A 17,726-nucleotide genomic window follows, 5' to 3' on the forward strand; every position below is an offset into this window, starting at 1 on the left:
AAATGGCTTGCTTAAAATTTTCTCAAGTTTACCAGATCAAAACGGATTCCTTACCATTCCGATTCACACACACATGTAATATTTTCAGATTCGTCAATATATCAAACTCACATTTCAAATAGAAGTCTCACTGGGGCTTCATCAATCATTAGCCCTAGGTTTCAGCAGATTCATTTCAGATTAAGACTAAATTAAACGACCAAGGCTTCGTCAATCATTAGCACTTGGTTTTTGGCAAATCTCAAATCACATCTCACTTAATTACAATAACGTAAGGTCTTCAAGCAATTCCAGCAATTTAATTTCCTCACTTTAACACTTATATAAAAATTATTCAAATGGCCAAGGGCTTCATCAATCATTAGCCCTTGACAACATCAATTACTTCCAACCACAATTCAATCAAGAATTTGAACCACAAGTAAACTAAAATCTCAATCCAAATCCAAATTTAGTTTCACGAAGAAGCAGGACATTCATACAAAACAGTCTACTTTGAGGATTCACTGCCAGCAGTACACATGGAGGAAAAATACGAAATTTCTATAGGACAAAGGCCTATGATTCTAGTTTCAAATGCCACTGACGGCGCCTTAATCGAATTTTCCTATACCACGATATAGACATTTTACTGGGACTGGTCAGTGAACATCTGGAAATCTGAGATTTCATTTTTCAATTGTGAAAACTCATTTTTCTATTTTATCACCATAATGTTTTTATTTAAACCATCCATACATTTCTTATAGACTCCCAAAACAACATATTCCAGGCATTTCAAGCATTATATTTCCAAGAAAAATAAAATAACTTTCCAGAACCCAATTAAACTTACCAAAGACAACTGAAAATTCTGGTTCAACCTTGCTTGCGGCTTCCACAATTTTCCAGCAACCAATATACTTTAAATCAAATCTTTTTCTTTGATTTAAACATGGTGTCAAGTACTCAAGTTCAGCATGTAAGCACTTATCTAGTTAGTAAAAATTTCTACTAAAATCATCCAGAAAATCCAGAAATTTTGTCCAACTAGTCACGGTTGAACATGCATGAAGAACTTTCTGTTTTCATTTTATTTTCTTTGTTAAACCATGCTTTTAAACTCTCAACTCCCTCATGCAATTATTTGGCTAGAAAATAAACATTTCCAGTTCAGAGATCTAGTTCAGACAACAGCCATTAACATCAAGATTTTCTAAAAATTTTCCTGCTTGGCTCGGATGATCATGCGTTGGCAGATTGCACTTTAAATTTTATTTTTCTGTTTTAACTAACTAATTAACCACATGCAGAGTCTAATTACTTGTTATTAGCTATCTACTTATGATTATAAGTTCAATCAACCAAATTAAGGCAACACAGGCTGCAAAAATCCATCTAAGCTCTCGGTAGTCTCCCTACTAGCACATAACAGAAATTCTTTTCTTAAAAAAAATCTCATCCGGCTGCCTATCATCCACATGCAGGTTATTAGATGATTTAAACTTCTTGTTTTTGAGTAGCTAAACACTTAATTAAGCTCAGATTATCGCATGAAGTCAGAATAAACTACATTTCCCAAATCAGTTCCTCGGCAGAAATGTTTAGCCCAAAATAGAATTTTTCCACAGCTTTGAGTTCATCATCTGATTGCACAAGTTTAACACATGCAAGGCCACGGCTAGCTTAAACTACCTCTGATCATCCATTTTCCTTCCAGAAAATTTACCTCACGGCAAGCTAAGCTTTCACGCGAAAATCTGGAAAATTTTCTCTCCTTGCTCTCGGCTTCACGCACAAGCTTGGTCCTGGTTTGATGAGTTGCGGCTGGAAGTGGTGAAGTGCGGTTTGGTTGAGGTTGCAAGTGGCTACAGCTGGGAACTGGTTGCAGCTGGTGAAGATGAAGGTGCAGAATGGTGGGAAACCTGCTCACGGTTTCTCTCTGCCTCTACTCCAGCTCACGGACAGAACCAGAAATGGTTGCAGCTCGCGGCTTCTTCCCTCGATTGTGAAGTGCGACTCTCCCTCACTCTCTCCCTTTGTCGACAATGGCAAGGCAGAGTGAAATGCAGTTGTGGTTTGAGATGTGAATTGGAAAGGAAATGAAGAGGGTGCCGTGGTTTAGGAGATAGTTGAGTGTGGAAGTTGGTTTACGTATAGAATTGGTGAGGTTGTGATTGGTCCATTGGGGCGGTAATGAATTGGTGAGGTTGTGATTGGTCAATTGGGGCGGTAATGGACAGGCTGTAAGAGGGAGTGTTTGGCCGCGCATGGTGATGGTTGTGGTGTAGTGGAGGTTTTGTGGGATTGTGAAGGGCATTATGATCTATTCACTTTGCCCCCTAACCTCTACTTAACTCTCAATTCTAACTTAATACCAACAATTTACCCCAATTGTGATTTGAAGGCCTAATTATACACTAGTATACTTAAACCATTTTTATCAAATTTTATCGAGTGCAAATTAGTATTAATGTTCCTATTAAATCCTAACATTCTTACTTTATTAATTACTTATTAATTATCTCTACACTTTTATTTCAAAACAATTAATTACCATTCTAGAATTCGAAGAAATTAATGATTAGATCAATGAAATAGTTTACCATTGAAATATGAAGTTAATGTAACAAACCAAGAAGTTTAGTAGTTTAGCACAATTCTTTTATTTTGCACATAACGTTTATTCCTACGCACTTATCTAAAAACAATTAGACTTAGTGCTAAAATTTGTTAAGGAATTAAAATGCAAATAAAATATGCACTGATATTTATATGTCTATTTTCAGGGTTCTCACACAACTTGCTCAACTTGTTATAAAAAAGTTGTAGATTTTTTAGCTATAAAAAAGTGGAACTAGAACCATCTTTTGTACCTATCTTTCTCTATATAAACAATGACTTGCAAGAATCAAAAGAGAGGAAGGGCAGTGAAGACACCTTTTCACTTCAAGATGTAGTTCTTAAATTTTCTTAGTTTAGGTAGTGTAGCATAGTTTAGGTTACTTAGTTCATCCTTTCTTGTGTGTTAGTTAGATGAAGATGAAGTTGAAGGATAAAGAAAGTAAGGAGGGAGCACATGTGGCAAGGGTTACTCTACCTTCCCAACTCTTTATCTTTTGTATTGATTCTAAATTCAGTTAATATACAAGTTTCGGATTTGTATTTCATTATGTCTTTCTAAAGTTTATGTCTTAAGTTTTGATCGAACATTTTGTGATTGTATTGTGTTGATTTCTTGGTTATTTGATACTATTATTTTAAGAAAGTTATTTAGCATTTTTTGCTTATCTAATTATGATTAAATGTCAATTAATTGTGATATTCTTAAGGTGTTAGATTTGCAATGAAAATTGAAATTTAACACTAATTCAAGAAAGTGCTAAACGTAAGGAGTATACTCACAAGAGTAGAGGTACACCTTTATGACTTTAGTGATTTGTTTTATATAATTTCATAGAAACTAATGGACTTATAGCTAACTTCATAATCATGAGAGTAGGTGTACATTAGTTATAGGTATATATGATTCAATACGATAGTAGGTTTCATATATATTAGAAAAATAAGCCTACTTAGTCAAAATAATAACATTAATTAATCGATAGATTCACTTGCAAGAGTAGTTAGGAATTCCATGACCATAGGAGCTTTCTATTATTATTTTTAATATTTTTATTACATGCCATAGTGTACATTTAATTTCTTCCCCTTTCAATAGTGTAAATAATAGAGTTTTAGTAGTGCCGGAAGTTGTTCATTCTTCCCTTTGGGTTCGATCCTTGATAGTCTATACTCAATCACGACTGGTATACTTGCAGAAAATTAAATATTGGATATTTATGAATTTATAAATATAAAACTTGACAGCGGATTGAGCTTAATTTTATATGCATACCCCACGTTCGTCAAGTTTTTGACACCTTTGCTGGGGATTCTGGCAGCATTTCATTTTTAATGTGAATCCCTTCATGGATTCACTTAGTTCCTCCTTCTTTCTTCTTCACCTAAACACACAAATACATACCTCTCACAAATCCTTACTCCCCACCATTAAACCTTCTAAATAACATCACCAAATCATCTTCATTGTTACGGCCCCACCTCCCCCTAGGGCGTACCCCAAGGTTCGGCGGGTCGCCTGTCCAACTCATGCCAGGACTCACTTACTCATAGCTCAGGAAAAATAACGTACATCCATAGAAAATAAATAACACATCCACTTCAACTTAATATATATATTGATGCTCAAATCCAGATACAAAACTTCTACACACCAAAATATTTCAAAGTGTTTACAATTCGAGTACAATAAACCTTGGTTAGGTACTAGCATGAGTATAATTCAAAATTCAAAACAACTAGACTACGCTAGTCTGTACACGCCACACGCCTTGTTCGTACCCGCTGTAAGGAAAACAAATGACGTGGAATGAGCTAAAAGCCCAGTGAGGTTCCAAATAGCAAGTTGACCATTTTGTTTTTAAACGTGCTAGTATCACGTAGCCAAGTAATGAGCATGAAAAATTCATAAAAGTGGGCAATAACACTTCAAGTAGCAAACCTCAAAATGAGCGAGTGTAAAGTTTTCTTTTAAAAGGAAACAATAACATGATAAATACTAATCATTCCAAAGTATAAGGATACGGATGGCTCTCAAGAGCCAAATTCCCATTGCATCACCAGAGCTTGATCAAGTAATGGTTGACACTCCGTCAACTTTCAAGTAAGTAACCAATCAAGTAAAGCACCACTTAAACTACTCTCCGTCCACCATCCAAACCCCCTACTGGGCCCAAAATCCTCAATAAACACTGATGGTAATACTCGAGTATACCGATTAATCGAGAAGATATGACTCCACTCGATAAAACAAAAGACCTAGGGTTCGTTACCCAATCGATCAAACCCTTGCCCGCTCGACTCAATTAACTCGCCACAGGGTTTCTAGAATTCCAGGAAGTGCGCACCATATACACAAATATATCAAATCCATTCAACAATAAACATATAGATCTCATATTAGAGCAAGTGTGATAAAGTACACTCTTACCCAATCAAACAAATGACATATCAATAAATCACATTGATCAAATAGTGAAAACAAGTGTCCAGTTCAATCAGGTATTTGGAAACACTCACCAAAATGTAGTGCTTTTCAAAAATCACGTTCAGGTCCAACTCCTTGGTTGGAGTCCAAATCTGCGATAAAATAACATTTACGAATGTAACACTCTCTAGAATTCGAAACATAAGAGTTTCATTTCAAGAAAATCAAGTAGATGCAACTCGTTTAAGTAGTATTCACGATACTTATCAAATTCCAAAAAAATTCATGCTCGCTCTTAAACCTTTGAAACTTTGAAGCAATGATACTTTGAAATACCATTTGAGTCAAAGAAATGGAAAAAACGTATTTCTAGTAGTCGTTAATTCATTTCTCAAGGGTACAAGTTTGGCCAAGTTCAAACTTATATATCTCGATAAAAGAAGACACAAATATCCTAGATAGTTCGCGTGATATTCACTTTCAAGCCTTACTCGAGTCGCAAGTATATCTACCTAACCCTCGAGCGTAAATTTGGGTAGCACACCCTTTGTATTTACCTATTTTCCATCCATTTATAGCTTCATTCTTTTCCTCAATCAGTCCCAAAGTCACCCACAAAATAATCTCATTTCAATACCCGCTCAATAGGCTCAAAGTCATACAAGTACCAAACCAAACTAGGAACATGTGCGGAAATGAAGTTTGAGTCAAGAAACAAAAGACAGATTTGACTGAGACTACGCTTATCGGATTGGGATGCAATTTATACCGTTTCGAAGCAAATATAAAGGGCTACAACTTTGATGAAGACCACTCAGTCCAGTTTGTAGTGTAGCTAGGTCAAAATTCCAATGTACAAGACCAGAATCTCACAAACAGGTTAGCTAACCGCACTATTAGGGGTGAGCAATTACGGTAATTACCGAATTACCGACCGAAATTGATTTCAATTTGGTAATTCGAATTCGGTAATTCGGTAATTAGGTCGGTAAATCGGTGGTATCGAATTAGTAAGAATCGAATTAGGGTCGAATTTGGTTTTGGGGTTTTTGAATTCGAATTTAATTCGGTAAAACGGTAAAATATTACCGTTTTCAAATTCGAAATTCCGAATAATATTATACCTCAAGCTTTTGTCGGATGTTCCAATTTCAGACTTTCAGTACCCTAAATTAGCATTCGTTCTAATTTCACTATTTCTGCTCTCCTCTTCCTATCGTTCCTTTGCGCCGTCGCCCACTGAAGTCTAAGCCAAGCTGTTTGCCTGTTTCTGAGTTTCTTCTCTCCTCAACTGAAGATACTTTCTCAGTTTGACAGCTTCTCCTTTCCTCTCCTCAACTACAGAAGCCTCCTCTAGCCAGTTCTCTCCAGTCTCCATACTCACTCCTCCAGGCTCCAGCCTCCTCCAGTCTCCAGTCTCCTTAGCATTCGCTCCAAGATTTAGGGTTTGTCTCCTCTCCCTCTCTCTCTTTCTCACACATTTCTTTTGGGGCTCGGCTTGTTTTGTCCATTTTGCTATTTTTTCCTCTATTAAAATGGAAACTAACAAATGAATTCTGCGTGTAAATTTACCTTTGTATCGAATTATTCTTCCTGGCTGTTCCTTTTGTTCTATTGAACTGATTTTTTATGGCTTTTTCTTCCTAGCTGATGCTCCACTATTGTGTCGGATTAATCATTTATGGCTTTTTTTTAATTTTTAAAGTGAGAGAATTTAGTTAATTACTTAATTTACGGTTAGATCGTCCATCAAGTGCACGACCTTACAAATCGAACTGTCGTCACTGAGCAGTAGATTCTGATTGTATGCAGCCTATCTATTGATTCGACAGTAAGGCCCCAATTAGGTCACTGCCAATTTTGATGCTCTTTATAGTCCCACTGTAAAATTAGATTTTTCCCCTCTTTCAATGGTGATTCTTCTCTCATAATTAGATGTAATGTAATATGCTTCGGAAAAAAAAAACTGGTCTGGAAGTTGCAATTTCACAAAGTAGTTCTGAGCTATGGTCGTTGTGCAGTTCTGGTTGAGTATGTTGATTAATGTCTAAAACTTTGTTCTGGTTTTAGCTTACTGAACTCATCTGATGCATGAAACCAATGATGGTTCAGAATCATGTAGTATTACATATTTATCTAATAGGTTTAAGATGAACACATAAATTTTGATGGATTAGTATACTTTTAGAGATTATTCCTACTTTTCCACTTTGAATATGTGAATAATAGATTTCAGGGTCGTATTATTCTTTAGAAGCTATGAGCAAATTTTCTCAAAATATCTTGGATTGGATATGAAATTAGACCTACTGAGGTCAGTGAGAAAAAAGAATTATATACCTTTTCTGACTTGTGAAATCTTTGTGTTGTGTCCTTGTTCTGGTCAAAGGTTTCAAGTGCTGGCACACTGAAGCTATGTCTACTACTGAGGGTGAGAGTAATCCAAGTTGCAATGAGCTGGAACAAGAAGGATCATCTGGAACTCTTCCTCCTAGTCCTACTACACAAAGCTGCGAAGAATCTGGTTTTGCCAAGAAAAGAGGAGAGTACAAGAAGAGGTCCAAAGCTTGGGATCATTTTCATGTAAAGCATGTGAATGGAGTTCGTCATGCAATTTGCAAGTACTGTGACAAGGACATAGCTGCGGATCCCAAAAGTCATGGTACGACTCCCCTTAATACTCATGTAGCTAAATGTCCTCTAAATCCTAAAAATAAGCACACTGGCCAGGCTACTTTGTGTTTGGGTGAAACTGAAACCTTAGCGGGAGAGGTTAAAGGGGCACTCATAAGTTGGAAATTTGATGCGGAAGCCATTAGAAAAAGCTTAGCTTATATGGTAATTGTTGATGAGTTGCCATTTAAACATGTAGAGGGTAGAGGCTTTCAATATATGATGCGGACTGCTTGTCCATCATTTAAAATTCCTTCGAGATGGACTATTTCTAGAGATTGCTATCGGCTATATTTAGATGAAAAAACTAAGTTGAAACAACTCTTGAAGAATAACAGTGGCAGAATTTGTCTAACCACAGATTCTTGGACATCCATTCAAAGGATAAACTATATGTGCCTCACTGCCCATTTCATAGATAATGATTGGAAACTGAACAAAAAGATCCTAAATTTCTGTCCTATTGCTAGTCACAAGGGAACTGAAGTTGGTAAGGCCATAGAAAAGTGTCTACTAGAATGGGGAGTTGATGATATCCTAACTGTCACAGTTGACAATGCAAGTTCCAATGATGTAGCTGTCCACTATTTACGAGGAAAGCTTCAAAATTGGGGAAAAGCTGTGTTAGGGGGGAAATGGACTCATGTGAGGTGTGTAGCTCACATAGTGAATCTAATTGTTAATGATGGCATCAAAAAACTTGGGGATTCAGTTGATTGTATCAGGGCAGCAGTTAGATATGTTAGACAGTCACCTTCTAGATTGAAAAAATTCAAGGAGTTTGTTGAAATTGAAAAAATTGAATGCAAAAGATTGCTCTGTTTAGATGTGCCTACTAGGTGGAATTCTACATATCTAATGCTAGACACAGCTCAAAGGTTTGAGCGAGCTTTTGAGAGGTTTGAGGAGCAGGATCCTTATATGCTTCAAGAGTTAGAAAATCTGCCAACAAAATCTGATTGGACAAAAGCTAGATTCTTGGTGATTTTTTTGGAAAACTTTTATCAGCTAACTGTGAAGGTTTCCGGTTCCAAATATGTGACTTCAAATAATTTTTTCACTGATATTAGTCACATTCATGGCATTTTAATTGAAATGACAGCAAGTGATAATGATGAATTGAGTTCAATGGCAAGATCAATGAAGGAGAAATATGATAAGTATTGGGGAAAGATTGAAAAGATGAATATGCTGAGAAAAATGGAACTTGGGGGTAGGGATGCAAAATCTGAATTAGAGAAGTATTTGAATGAGGATTGTGAGGAAGATGATGAGAGATTTGATATCTTGTTATGGTGGAAGGCCAATAGCCTTAGATTCCCAATCCTTTCCAAAGTTGCTCGTGATGTGTTAGCAGTCCCAATTTCTACCGTGGCCTCCGAATCTGCTTTTAGTACCGGAGGTCGTGTTCTTGATACATTTAGGAGTTCTTTGACTCCTAGAATTGTGCAAGGTTTAATATGTGCTCAAGATTGGCTTCGGTCCTCCAAGACAGAATTAAATGTAGAAGAAAATCTGGAAGAGCTTGAAGCCTTCGAATCTGGTAAGCTATCAAAATTTTTATTGCAGAATTTGAAGTATTTCTTTCTTTCTAATAATTGCCTTTATGATACTTCATAAATTTTATTTGTTCTTGCAGAGTTGCTGAAGACTGGAGCTGAACCAACTATAATTGACCTTTGAGAGGTCACAAATGCTGAAGTTTGCATTTTGAGGGTTGAACCAACTCTTGTTGCAAGTTGCAGTTTCAGCGTAATTGGCTTTCTGTATTGCAACTCTTCTTGTGGCTTTCTGGATTCTGGATTGTGGATTGCTGTTTCTGGATTCTGGATTGTGGATTGGAGTTTCTGTATTGCAACTCTTCTTGTGGCTGAAGTTGCAGTTTCTGAATTGCAGTTTCTGGATTGTGGATTGCAGTTTGTGGCTTTGTGGCTTTCTAGATTGTGGAATGTGGATTGTGATTTTTGGACAAGTTAATTTAGACTTTTATTTTTGTTTCATTATGATTTCTAGATTGATTTATGATTGTGGATCAGTGGAATTTCTGATTTGTAGCACCAGGGCAACAGTGTGATTTCTAGACTTGTGATTTGTGATTTGTGATGTCTGGATTTGTTTGTCATTTGTGATTTGTTTGTGGATCAGTGTAATTTGTTTGTGGATTTGTTTATGATTTCTGAATTTTAATGATCAATGTGAATTGTGTATTGTTTTGATTTCGAATTTTTGGAGTGATTTGTGATCAGTTACATTCGAACAATTTGTAAGTTGTGGCTCAGTTCAATAGCATTGCTATTTGCTGATGAAAAATGGGCCGAAAAAGCAGTTTTCTGGAATTCGGTAATTCGGTATTTTTTTTGTTTACCGAATTGAATTCGGTTTGAATTCGAATTCGGTAGTCTCTAATTCGAATGCGAATTAGGTCGAATATTTCCAGAACCATTTACCAAAAATTACCGATTTCAAGCTACCGAATTACCGAATTCGAATTCGCTGCTCACCCCTACGCACTATGGTTAAACGACAATAACTCAGGCTACTGAAGTTCACTTGAGGCGTTTTTAGGGGCGTTGGAAAGCTAAGACATAGCACTACAACTTTTGTGTTTTGGCCAAATGCTAAGTCAGTACGTATCAGGGTGAACAGACGCGGTCAGATTGGTAAAATGTCAAAACTGTCTTTCAAGTTCTACCTATGGCAGTCAGGGGGTATTTTTGTCTTTTCACATGCTACAGTACTCGGATTAAGCTGAAATTTTACAGAAATCTGTAAAACATTATTATATACAATGTTCATGTTTTATGCTAAGCCTAATTCGGCTTTCAACCTAGTCAAATAGAACCGGTCAAAACAGGGGAGATGAAAAACTGAAATATGGAATTTGGGGTTTCAAAGGGAAATCTCTTCATTTCTTACTTAAATCACTACCACAACCTCTTATACAAGCTTACACATACCATATACCATCCAAACAAGAGAAATTTCAAGTGAACCATTCAAAACCCTAACTCAAAATTCATCACTACAATCATCCAAAATCACATGAATTAAGCATCACAAGCAAGATTACAAGTTACTACTCAACTTAGACAAGACTAAGGGAAATAAATGTGATGGTCAGCCCATATACCTCTCAAAGATGCTTATAAGAGTTATCCACCACCTCCTCTTGTAAACCTCTTGCACACCAAGCTTTCCAAGTGCTCAAAGAAGGATTTAATCGGTTTAGAATCTTGTTTTTTTTCACTCAAATGGTTCAAACTCAAGATAAATTGAAGTTGCTTTCTCTTACTCTCTCTCTCTCTTGCTCACGGCTGGTAGGAAGAAATGAGGAGCAATTGTGTGTTTTGTGATGATGAATATGGAGGAAAATTAGTTAGGCAAGAATCCATGGATGGCCGCCACTTGTCGCCACCAAAATCCATCTCAATTTTTTTTTCTTTTCCTTGTATTTTTGGGTCAAAATTTTCGGCCAAGAGAGCTGAGGATTGTGAGAACCTTGAAAAGTATAGATATACATATATACATGTATGTACGAGTTGCTTGTGCATTTTAGACTTTTAATAAACTTTATTATTATTTGATCTTAAATAAGTGTGCAAAAATAATTTGTTTTAGGTCACAAATAATCCAATTGTGTAAAATATTAGGTTTATTTGAATTTTTGCCAAGTTAAGTTAATAATTATTGACGCAGAATGTGTTGTTGTTGTTTTTTTATTAATTCCTTGATTTCAATAACTAATTTTAAGTATTAATGACATTAGGTGTTAACGGGAACTAGAATCAAGACGAATCGTTTTAAGTCAAAACTTCTTATAATTACATTTGGGGTAAATTCTGGAATTAGTTTAGGATTGAGGGCTTAAGTGGAGATTCGGATGAATTGTGAAAAGACCAAAATAGCCCTCCTCCAATCTAAATTCACCATGCAGCCATGGAAAAAAAAAATTCTTGAACAAACTTAGCTTCAAACACTTCCAACTTCTGCCGGTTCCAATCCCCACTTCTCATTCCAGCACCTTCCATTTCTATTGCCGACCCAACCCCACTCACAATACCTCAATATATACATTCCACTAACCACACACTCCACTCTATACCATTTCCAATTCACCACAATATCACACTTCCATTTTCTTTTCTGCCGTGAGTTGCGAGTGGAGCGCAAGAGAGAGCCGAGCTTCCATTCCTTTTCCTTTCTGTCCGTAAGCTAAAAAAAAAGAGAGAAAGACCTGTTGTTATCCTTTCTTCCATCCGTGAGCTGGTGTAGTCTGAGAACCAAACTTCCTCCATTCTAGTCGCAAGCTTGAGCAAGGGAGAGGAAGAGTTGCGGACTGCAAATTCTGGACAGCCGAGAGTGGAGGATTGTTGCAGCTGCTAGTCGTGTGTATTAAGCTTCAAGCTGAGGTAATTTCTGGACTTAGATGAGTTGTTTATGGGTTGATGAAGCCGTTTATAAGCATGCATGTGGGGTTGTGCGGTTGGATGACAAAATTAAGTTGCAAGAAATCTGGTTGTGAAGGAATCGGAATTGCCGAGAGCTTGAGCTGGAATTTCAGCTTTAACTTGCTAATTTGTGATGATCTGAGCTTAGTCTTGGACCCAATCTGATAGATAGCTCTTTATTTGGTGCTGCATGTGAACTTTATGGCCAGGAATTCTGTTGCATGGCTGGAAATTTTATTGGAAGTTGCTGGACTGCTAAACCAATTTTCCAGCTTAGCCGATGGAGTTGTTTTGGGAATTGTATGGGTATTTTAGTATGAAATTTGCTGGAAAGTGTTTGATTCTCACTTGGTTGCGTGTTTAGCTAACTAAATACTGGATGATTAAGCCTGCATGAGATTTTTTAGCAACGTGTAAACCAGAAATTTGAGGGAAAACAAAATCGGGATGCATGCATGTCAACCGAGTAGGTTGGAATGAAATTTCTGGTTGGATGATTTTTTTTTATGATGTCCGCACTTGGATTGGATCAAAACTGATTGATAGTTAATTATTTTGATCATGCATGAAGCCGAGATGAGTCGTGTTTAATAAAAAAAAAAACAGAGAAAGAAAAGAAAGCTGAATTGCGGCCGAAAGAAGAGGTTGAGCATTTAATTAGTTTTCCTTTGAATTTTAGTTAAGATTTTCATATGGAATGTTTAAGATTTACTTGTAGCCTGCTAATCACCTTTTGCATGTTGAATTAAGTAAAATTTGAAGAAAAATTTGAATTTTAGAATTATTTGGGAGTCAAGTTGGCTGTGGTTTTTCTTTTTGTTTTGGGTTGAACATTTAACTAGTTTCTCTCGAATTTTTAGCAAGTAAGAGATGGAGATTTAATAGACATCTTGAATTGACATTTGCTAGAATTTTTCTTGACTATCAAAGCAAGAAAAGAAAATATGAACTTCTAGAGTTATTTTACTATACGAAATATGAACTTCTAGAGTTATTTTTCTTGACTATACGAAATATTTTACTACTTTTAACTTTAAGTGGATTGTCGATTTATTTCAAGAAAATAAACTAGTTATATACTAGATAATCTTTTATATACGTAAGCCAAGAACTTGTATAGTAAAACATATAGTTTTAAAACTTGGTTTTCTAGGGTTTAGCGAGGACGTGGATTTCGATTCCAAACTTGATCTGTGACTTCACTCTTGGTGAGTGTCCCTGCTTGTTCTATGCTTACTTGATTAAAGCGCTTTCTTGACTTGGTATGTGATATTTGGAAAAAAATGGTTTCTGATCCATCGAAGTGAGTAGTGTGTACTTTATCACACTAGCCGTTCGAGTGGTGACTTGCTTGAAATGTTTTCATGAATACATGCTTGCACTTGTTAATCACTAGGCAGGGGAGTGTACTACACCTTAAGGGTGGAAAGGACTCTTACCCTGACCTGGTAATCTCTTGTTGGACGTAACGTCGTTGGATGAATTTCTCGACTAGTCCCTAATCTCTTGTTGGACGTAAAGTCGTTGGATGAATTCCTCGACCAGTCCCTAAGGTATACTCGAGTATTACCACTCTCGTGTTAGGCGTTCAGGCCCGGTAAAGGGGTATGATTGGTGGCCGGAGTTAAGAAAAATAAAAAGATCTACATGGACCTTAGGTAGTGAGAGTTGACGGAGGGTCAACTACGGTAAATTTTGATCAAGCGTGGAGAATGGCTCCTGGGAGCCCTGTATCCTATCTTGTGCTGTTATACGCTTTCCTAATTGTTCAATTTGTGAAATTGTTACTCGCTGTTTGATTTACGTGATTGCATGTTTTGGGGCACCACTGAGCTTTAGCTCACCCCACGTTCATTTGTTTTCCTTGACAGGTCCTGGCACTTGAGCAAGACTTGAAATCTAATTTCCCTTTTATGCATGTAGTTTGAGTTAAACATTGTATCTTTTATTTTGGATTGCCGCTTGAAACTGGAAAAGGGTAAACCCTGGAGTTGTTATTTGGCTTGTACTAATGTATTTGGATTTTATGTTTTTGTTGCCTGGTTTGTAACGCGTAAGGTATTTAAGAGTCGACGATTGGCTATTTTAAAAATGCTATTATCTTTGAAGTTAATGTGGTTTTAGTCTTCAGCCTATTTGGAAGGAAACGGTGTTGTAATAGTTTAGGTTATTCTTCGGAAGTAGTTGGAAAGTTTGCTTGTGTGAGTCCTGGCGAGAGCTAGGCAGACGGCCCGCCAACTCTCTGGTTCGCCTTAGGGAAATGTGGGATCGCCACAAGGATGAGGGAGATATTTTGCAACAATATCAAGGATATGTGATGGTAGGGAAGTGGTAGTCAAGTGGGGTGTTCAATCGGTAGTAAGCGATACTCGACAGTTCAGGCCGATTTTTCCTAAATCGTGTATACTAGGGTTTTAACTTATAATTCACTAACTTATTATTATCACTTCTAATCACACACTTAATATCATCTAAAACTCACTTTAATCACCAAATTGGATACACACTCTGTACCGGATAGTCATGCTGTGGATAGGCGTAAAACCCTAATTTTTTTTATAATGTGAAAATGAAAGGAAAAACCCTTAATTCTATATTCATTTGTACTTATTGTGGGGTGATTGGATAGTAGGGCCATTATAAAGTAATAATCTTCAAATAAAAAGGAATTTTAAGAAAATATAAAAAATTTTACAAGTCCTCACATTCATAACCTCTAGAGTAGCTTTCATGGTTCAAAATCCTTCAAAAACAACTCACATTTCGGATTCAAGCTTCAATAGAGTTAGGGTTTCATCTTCTTGAATCATTCAATTGAGGCCGAATTGGAGTGAATTTCTTGGGGTTTTTCACATCATTTGCATCTCTAATCATTATTCAACAAGTTTGAGGTAACAAATCTTCACTAAACTGTGTCATTTAATTATTGCCATTGGTGAGTATTTTCCATATTTTTGGCAATTGACAGGCTCTAAATATAAGTACAAGTTTAATTCTAAAATATACCCATTTAACTGCAAGTATACAGGTCAAATAGTAGTTTAAGGCATCCATTGGGTCGATCCTGTGACACCCCGGATTTTTGTGTAAGAGAAAGAGAGTGTGACGACTTGAAAATTTGCTCATATTTTCTTATAATTCCCTCTTATTTTGAATAAATTATTTTATAATTCCTTTACTACTAATTTTATTCCCTTAATAGTTGTGAAAAATAATAGAATTAGGAGTTTTGCCCTTAGTTTTATAGTTAGGGTAAAATAGGGTTTCTGCGTATTTTGGTAGTGGGATTAATTGGTGAGGTGTGTGTATTAAATTTGGTAGTTAAGAGTGAGTTTTATATAAGGGAAAGCGTGTGATTAGAAGTGCTATTAATAAGTTAGTGAATCATAAATTAAAACACTAGTATGCGCGAGTTAAGGAAAATCGACTTGAACCGACGTGCACCATTTGGTACTGATTGTATACACCACTTGAACACTACATTATTACCTTAATCTCCTTGCTTTTATTTCAGAAAAATCAACCCTAAAATATCCTTAAAGTGGCCGAAATTTTTGACTTAAGAAAAGAGGGAAAAGGAAAAAAATTTGAGATTAAACCATGAAGCGACACTTGGCGAAAATCAAACCAACCTTGACCAAACAAATTTCCTTCCTTCTTATCTTCAAATTGGCTTCTTTTCTCCTTCCTTTTGTTTCCTGTTGGCCGAGAGTGAGAGGAAGAAAAGAGATAAGAAAGTTTGCAACTTCAACCTTGAATCAAGCCTTGTTTGAGTGAAATCAACAAAACCAAACCAATTAAACCTACCTCTTGGTGATTGGAAAGCTTGGTGTGGTAAAATTTTTGGAAAATAGTGGTTTGTTTTTCACTTGCAAGAAGCTTTTGGAAGGTATAAGGCTTAAACTTCCTTTTCTCTTACTTAATCTTGCTAAGTTTGGTATAGAAGCTTTTAATCTTGGCTTGCTATGGTTGATTGTTTAGTTTTGATGGTGTAGTGGAATGTTTAGTTAGGGTTTGCATTTTTCAGCTTTGATTATTGTTAGTTACCTAGTAAATGCTGTTACTAAGCTAGGATATGGAATTGATGAAGTGATTAATAGCTTGATGTTACTTGATTAGAGTTAAAAGTTGAATTTCCTGCATTTGGTAGGGAATGTCAGTTCTGCCTTGTTTTTGGAATCAACTTGAATTGCATATTCGTCCATGATAAAGGCCAAATCAATTCTTGCTCAAAACATGAAAGTTATAGGGATTTGAGTTAGCTTTCTACCCAGAAATTTCAGCTCAATCTGATCACTGTATCTTGTGAAATGACTAAAATACCCCTGATTGCCCAAATGCCCTGTTTAACCGACAGTTTTCTGTTTTCTCTGAGATTTCAATTTTTTACGATAAAAATGCATGTTTTGGCTTTGGAAGTCTTCATAATAAATGTAGATATATGTCTTAACTTCGAAACGCCATAAAATTTACCTCAATCTGATATACCTAGCTGTAGTTATGACCAAAACACCGAAGGATGACAAATCTGCCATTTATAATTTCTTCTTTAAAACTGGTTTCCAGCTTTGATCTTGATGGTTTCATTGCTAGAATTGACTTATTTTTGGATGATATTAAGCCTAGTTGAAGAGCTATCTTGTTAAGCTTGTTTATATGTTGAATTTGGGTTGAGTTGAGGAAAGAAATGAAACCCTAAGTGGCTGGAAAATAGCTAAATACAAAGGGCATGCTGCCCAAATTTTCACTTGAGGGTTTGGTGTATGTACTCGCGACTTGAACGAAGATTTGAGGTCGATTTGGACTTGGTTTGTCTAGGGTATTCGAGTTTTCTTTGATAGAGGTATATAAACTGAAATTTTGCCGAAACTCGTACCCTTGAAAAAAATGAAAATAGCGACCCTTAAAAAAATACGCTTTTCTCGACCCTTAAGAATATTTTAGGAGCTTTAGCCACCCCTCTAATATTCCAAAAGATGCCATTAATCATGGGATAAAACCTGGAAGGAGTTAAAGGAGGATGTCGCAGACCGCAGCTGTCTATCAGAGGAAAAACATGCATGCACATCCTTCCCTCTCACTTGTTTGAAATCTCGCTCAACCGCCTCAGATTGATCAATATTCAAAGCCATTTTTGTATATGTAGCCAAAACAATGCATTACGTAGCTTTGCCTTAATTTTTGAATCCTACAAAATAAACATAACAAACACATCTTAAAACATCTAATAAATATGAAAACACGCTAAAACAAAATAAATGACTTAAAACATTGGATTGCCGCCCAATTAGCGCTTTTATTTATTAGTCGTTGGCTCGATTCAAAAGTGTTTCTTCTTGAACTTTACTTTAGAGGGGAAAAGGAACTAGTTCCTTCCTAAGGGCCAAAACCTCTCTTTGCATTCTCCATATTTTGCGCTTGCCCTATCTCCAAATCATCCTTATCATCAAACAAAGAAGACTTAGTATGATCATAATATGTATGAGAATTTTTTGAGAAACATTTTAAACAATCCCAAAGTTTACTTGGTTTCTTGCCTTTATCCACTTGAACTTTAAGATTAAGGATCTTTTTTC

The 17,726-nt window shown here is 36.2% G+C and overlaps 1 protein-coding gene across 1 annotated transcript in view; it reads left to right on the forward strand.

Moving 5' to 3' along the window:
* Positions 1 to 9,776, forward strand: part of LOC140010667 (zinc finger BED domain-containing protein RICESLEEPER 2-like) — a 30,059-nt gene extending 20,283 nt beyond the window's left edge. Inside the window, exons 2-4 of the mRNA XM_072057972.1 lie at positions 7,419 to 9,245; positions 9,405 to 9,618; positions 9,716 to 9,776. Of these exons, the coding sequence (XP_071914073.1) occupies positions 7,419 to 9,245; positions 9,405 to 9,618; positions 9,716 to 9,776 (2,102 nt within the window). The remainder of the gene's footprint in view (positions 1 to 7,418; positions 9,246 to 9,404; positions 9,619 to 9,715) is intronic.
* Positions 9,777 to 17,726: the final 7,950 nt, after the last annotated feature.

The sequence above is a fragment of the Coffea arabica genome, chromosome 7c, assembly GCF_036785885.1.
Source record: "Coffea arabica cultivar ET-39 chromosome 7c, Coffea Arabica ET-39 HiFi, whole genome shotgun sequence".
Taxonomy (NCBI): domain Eukaryota; kingdom Viridiplantae; phylum Streptophyta; class Magnoliopsida; order Gentianales; family Rubiaceae; genus Coffea; species Coffea arabica.